This window comes from Phascolarctos cinereus, unplaced genomic scaffold (assembly GCF_003287225.1).
Source record: "Phascolarctos cinereus isolate Bilbo 61053 unplaced genomic scaffold, phaCin_HiC Scaffold_726;HRSCAF=1367, whole genome shotgun sequence".
NCBI classification, from domain to species: Eukaryota; Metazoa; Chordata; class Mammalia; order Diprotodontia; family Phascolarctidae; genus Phascolarctos; species Phascolarctos cinereus.
The window spans coordinates 353464116-353469283 of NW_027556098.1; the positions used below are offsets into that span (position 1 = coordinate 353464116).

Genomic DNA, 5168 nt, shown 5'->3' on the forward strand with positions numbered 1-5168 from the left:
CAGAGACCATTCATCTCATCCATTTTCCATTCTCACATTCTTTGTCTTCCCACAGAAACAGGACACCTCAGAACCCAGGCAGCCCTCACAGCCCAAGGTCATGGGCTCTCCAGAACTGACACTTAACCCCCACCCCAGCGTGGAGTCCCAATCCAGCATCTCTTCTGTAGTCTTTCCTTTCATTCCTCTAATTTCAGCCTCCAGCCACAATCAGGGATGACAGAGCAGTCCTTACTGTCCAACAACACCTTCCCCTGCCCAGCTTCCTTCCTGCTAACAGGCATCCCAGGGCTGGGCACCATGAGTGCCTGGCTCTCCTTGCCCTTTGGCTCCATGTACCTGCTAGCTCTGCTCGGCAATGCAGCTCTGCTGGCTGTGGTGAAGGTAGATACTACTCTGCATCAGCCCATGTTTCTCCTCCTGGCCACCCTGGCTGCCACTGATCTGGGCCTGGCCTCCTCTGTGGCCCCAGGGCTGCTGGCCATCCTGTGGCTTGGGCCCCGGCCCATCCCCTACGCTGCCTGCCTGGCCCAAATGTTCTTTGTCCATGCCCTGACTGCCATGGAATCAGGTGTCTTACTAGCCATGGCCTGTGACCGTGCGGTGGCTGTGGGGAACCCACTACGCTATCCAACCCTGGTCACAGGTGCCCGTGTGGGTTGGATAGCTGTGGCATTGGGGTTGCGGGCTGTGGCCATCGTGGTGCCCTTTCCATTGCTGGTGGCCCGATTCAAGCATTTCTGGATGAGGGCCGTGGCCCATGCTTATTGTGAACACATGGCAGTGGTGGAACTGGTAGCTGGCAATACAAGGGCCAACAACCTGTATGGGCTGGCACTGTCTCTGGCAGTATCGGGCATGGATGTAATGGGCATTGCAGGCTCTTACATTCTCATTGCTCACACTGTGCTGAGGCTGCCCACCCACCATGAGGCCCGGGCCAAGGCTTTTGGTACCTGCAGCTCTCACATCTGTGTCATCCTGGCCTTCTATGTGCCTGGCCTCTTCTCCTATCTCACACACAGATTCGGCCGCAGAACCGTTCCCCGCCCAGTGCACATTCTACTCTCAAATGTCTACCTGCTGCTGCCCCCATCCCTCAACCCACTCATCTATGGTGCCCGCACCAAACAGATCAAGGAGAGGCTCCTCTCATTCTTCACACCCTGGAAGGGTCAGCTTTGATAGGATGCCAGGAGTCTGGGCTGGAGGCCTTGGAACCATGAGAGAGGCTTGAGGTATCTGCTCATTGGCCCCCACCTACATCAACCATCTAATCAACAAGCATTGGACTGCTTGGGCTCTGTGACTTACCCACAAACTAAGTCAGAGTTTTCACCCAGTCCTAACTAGACTGCCCTTCCTGCTTTCTCTCTTCCAAGCCCCCATTCCTCACCTCTTTTGAAAACTATCTCTGCCTCAGGAAAACTTTCTGGTTATTCTTCCGTCCCCCATGCCCAGACATTTTGGGCCTCCTGTACCTTCCAGTCCTTAGACTGTGCCTAGAGCATCCTCTGCCTGTTCACATCATTTGTGACCTCTTTTGTGTTTCTATGCACTTCTGTAAATGTGCTCGTGTCCCTTTTCCCCAACCAGAATACCTCAACAACTGAGATTACAATGTCCGAAAGTTGTGTGGTCTAATGGAAAGAACCCTGGACTGGGGGTCAGAAAACCTGGGTTCAAGTCCTCGCCCCAACATTCATTAGCTTTGTGACCTTGGGCAAAAAAAATTTTACTTCTTCAGGGCTTGGTTTTCTCATCTTTAAAATGGAGGCAATCATCCCTACTTAGCCCTCCTCAAAGAACTACATGAGATAATGGATACAAAAGGACTTTTAAAACTTTGAGCATTAATAGAAATGTTAGGATTATTGTTGGAATCCTATTTCAATGAATTTCTCAAGCAGCTGGCACTGTCCTAGTAGCACAAGTTTGTCGATGGGAATCCAGTGGGCTATACAGAATAGGAAATCCTATACAACTTCTCAGACAGGAAAACCTGGGCTAGCAGCCTGCCTCCAGTGTACACTAGCTGTGTGGCCATGGACAAGTCATTTTAACCTCTCTGAGCCTCAGTTTCCTTATCTGTAAAATGGAGAAGATAATATCCACCATACCTACATCATAGGGTTGCTATGAGCATTACCTAAATTAACCTATGTAAATCAATTTGCAAACTATTAAGCCCTATGTAAATGTCAGTTATTACTTTTAATTATTATCTTGCTTTCATCAGTCTACTTTGCCCCAAAAAAAAACCTTTTTGGTATACTCCATGTATAATATGTATTGTACAGGGTTCAAGTTCTAATAAACAAATATATTTCCCCAGATGTCAAAATAGCGATTTGAAGAAGAGGTGGGGAAAGTATAAATTGTATTTTTCCCCTTCCTTAGTAAAGGTTCTTCCTGGATATGGGAAGATCATCTCCCCATGTATTAGTGGTGCGTCATTAATTATTGTACAAAGGCCTTGGAGTCAGTGCAAGGACCACAAGTATTCACAGATTTATTCCCATTGTCACCCTGGTTAAGTCACATGACCTCACAGACTCAGTTTCTTTATCTTTAAGATAGAAGTAATAATTATTTCACTATCTATCTCATGGGGTGGTTTGAAAGTACGCTTTACAAACCTTAAAATTCAATGCAAATGTGAGTTATCATGATTATTAATAGATTAAATCATTATTAATAAATTCATATTTACAGGTATCATTATTAACAGTCTGTCTCCTGATTTTCTTGATCTCAGACTCTCACAAGGAATCTGGAGAGTTGAGTAAGGAACAAGATCAGATGCCCTGTGACCCTCTCTGATACTTTTTCTCATTGCAGGGATCAGCTGCCAGTGTCCTATAGTCCCCTCAAGGATCTACCAACCAGGAATGTCTAGAGCTTATTTCTTTTCCTGGTCTGGACTATTTCCATGGATGCAATTCCTAAGTTCATTCCTTGCTGGCTGGTAGGCAAGACTTCTATTACTGTAGAAAGAGTGACAGTCATAGACTTTCCTTCCCTATGAAGGGGCCCCATTCAGTCAGAGCCACAACACACCAGCCTGATTGGAAGCAATGAGAACTAATATCATTGTCAAGGCCCAATCGATAAAACAAGCTTTTATTAAGCACCTACCATGTGCCAGGTTCTCTATTAAGCTAAAATGATCTAAGTGAAAATCCTTTTCTGCCAAGTTTCCCATCACACACAAATTGCCCCACACAGAAATATCACCCAAAAAACCCTTCCTACGGTAGGTGTAGACACATTTCTGTAAAAATTGTATCCCTTCAGCGCATATCCCAACCCTCCCTTCTAACCACTGTGTCTCTCTCAAATAAGCTATCTTGATTTTTTTCTTTATTTTTAGTATGAATTTAATATTAATCAAACACAAACAGTTCAACATTCAAAGAACAAAAATGAGGATTGCATATGAAATCATGAACTTCTGTTATGTACTCAGTTTTTTAAATATATATGGGGGGTATTGCCTAGGTGGTTTATACATGTCATATGAATCTGTCTACATGTGATTTACAGTGACATAAATCTTTCCAAGGGAGACTTTGATTCTTGCCAAGAAAGGAAGCAGGAGGTTGGGGCCTGGCAACTCAACTGTCCTCAGAGAGAAGAGGTACCAGTTTAGAATTATATCTATCTACTCCCTTAAATTTTATTAGTTTAGTGGAAGTCATTTTAGGTTCAAACTGCATTCCTGATTGGTGTCCACCCCAACCTATATATCCAACCAAAGCTTGACTCCCTTCCCACCAGATGCTAGCTCTACAATGAATGCAAATAGCAAATAAGCCCATTTGTCCATAGCAAAAACAGAAATCAGAAAAAGTATTCATCTGAGACTATATACCAGACAGCATACAGAGTGAATGAACTCTCCCTTTGGGAGTAAGATAACTCAGCTTAACCAAGAGTCCCAGATCTCACTCATTGGGAAATTCTCTGATGTGTCTAGTATAAGAATCAGAGAATATGGACGTGGTGGAGACTGCCAGCTCTTCTAAAAACTACTTCTTCCCAGTGACTTTCTCCTTCAGGGACCTGAAGAGAGGCGGAACAGCGTGCCTTCTCTCTTAAAGCTGGAAGCAAAGAGACACCAGATCTCTCTTCTCTCCAGTTCTCACCAGCTCCATCCCTCATGCAGGCATAGGGCATTACATAATCAGTCTTCATCAATGAGGAGAGAGTCCCATCCAATTGGCCCTTTGAGCCAAGGGTTACATTCCTCCCTTGGACTGAAACTCTTTGCACTCCCTTACAAACATCAGCCTGGACGAGCTTGACATCTGTAACTATATAGTATAAACACAAACATCAGTGCTCTAAAACAAGAAGAGTAATTTTCCAGGTGTCTTATGTAACCAACCTTTGGGGTGGTGAAAATAAAATAAAATAAAATAAAACAAATGTGCATTAACAGTTCATGAAACAGACGTGGCATTACATATTCTATCACCTCAGAGACTACTACATGCCTAAATATATATAGGATATAACACACACACATTTCAAAAATGCCCGCATATCCAGAGTATACAAATCAAAAGCAACAATAATGGCTAATTAAAAAACAAAACTAGATAGCTAAAAAAACAAAACCAGCAACAATAACACTATCAATAGGCTTATATATAAAATACAGCTAATCTATATGCATTAGCAAATATATAAAATTAACAAACATGTTGCTATACATGAACATAATGCATAGTCAAATGAATATAATAGCAAAATAAGAAATAAGCATATTCAAACGTGCAGCAATTCACATGTACAATTTTAATATGCAATTGCATTCGAGACATTTCATATTGACACCCAGATACATGCGTAGCTATATCTTTAGGTTTACCTGTATCATCATAACTCAGCCTAGTGAATAGATTGATAGGTTTAGTTCTCTTATCGCCAACGGATCTCTCTGCTCCTATACCAGAGCTAAGAGTTGGTATGGGCTGACCATCAGGATCATTGTAAGTTTGTGTGTCTATACTCAGGCTGGCATGTCATTTGATTACTAGTTATTCCTGTTCTTTGGGTTGAATCTGTTCCCTAGGAGTCTCTATAGCAATTTGGGGCAGGAGAAGAGTTGCCTCTAGGTTCAATTCTCCTGCCTTGTAATAATATACACAATCTTTACTGGA

General features: G+C 43.3%; 1 protein-coding gene across 1 annotated transcript; it reads left to right on the plus strand.

Annotated features, from left to right (window-relative positions):
- The first annotated feature begins 216 nt into the window (after positions 1-216).
- OR52W1 (olfactory receptor family 52 subfamily W member 1) lies at positions 217-1249 on the plus strand. Its single transcript, XM_020975939.2, has one exon. The coding sequence runs from the start codon at positions 217-219 to the stop codon at positions 1183-1185; it is 969 nt and encodes a 322-aa protein (XP_020831598.1). The 3' UTR covers positions 1186-1249.
- Positions 1250-5168: the final 3919 nt, after the last annotated feature.

Coding starts and splice junctions, on each gene's coding strand:
- OR52W1 (XM_020975939.2), top strand. CDS start 217: ATGACAGAGCAGTCCTTACTGTCCAACAACACCTTCCCCTGCCCAGCT.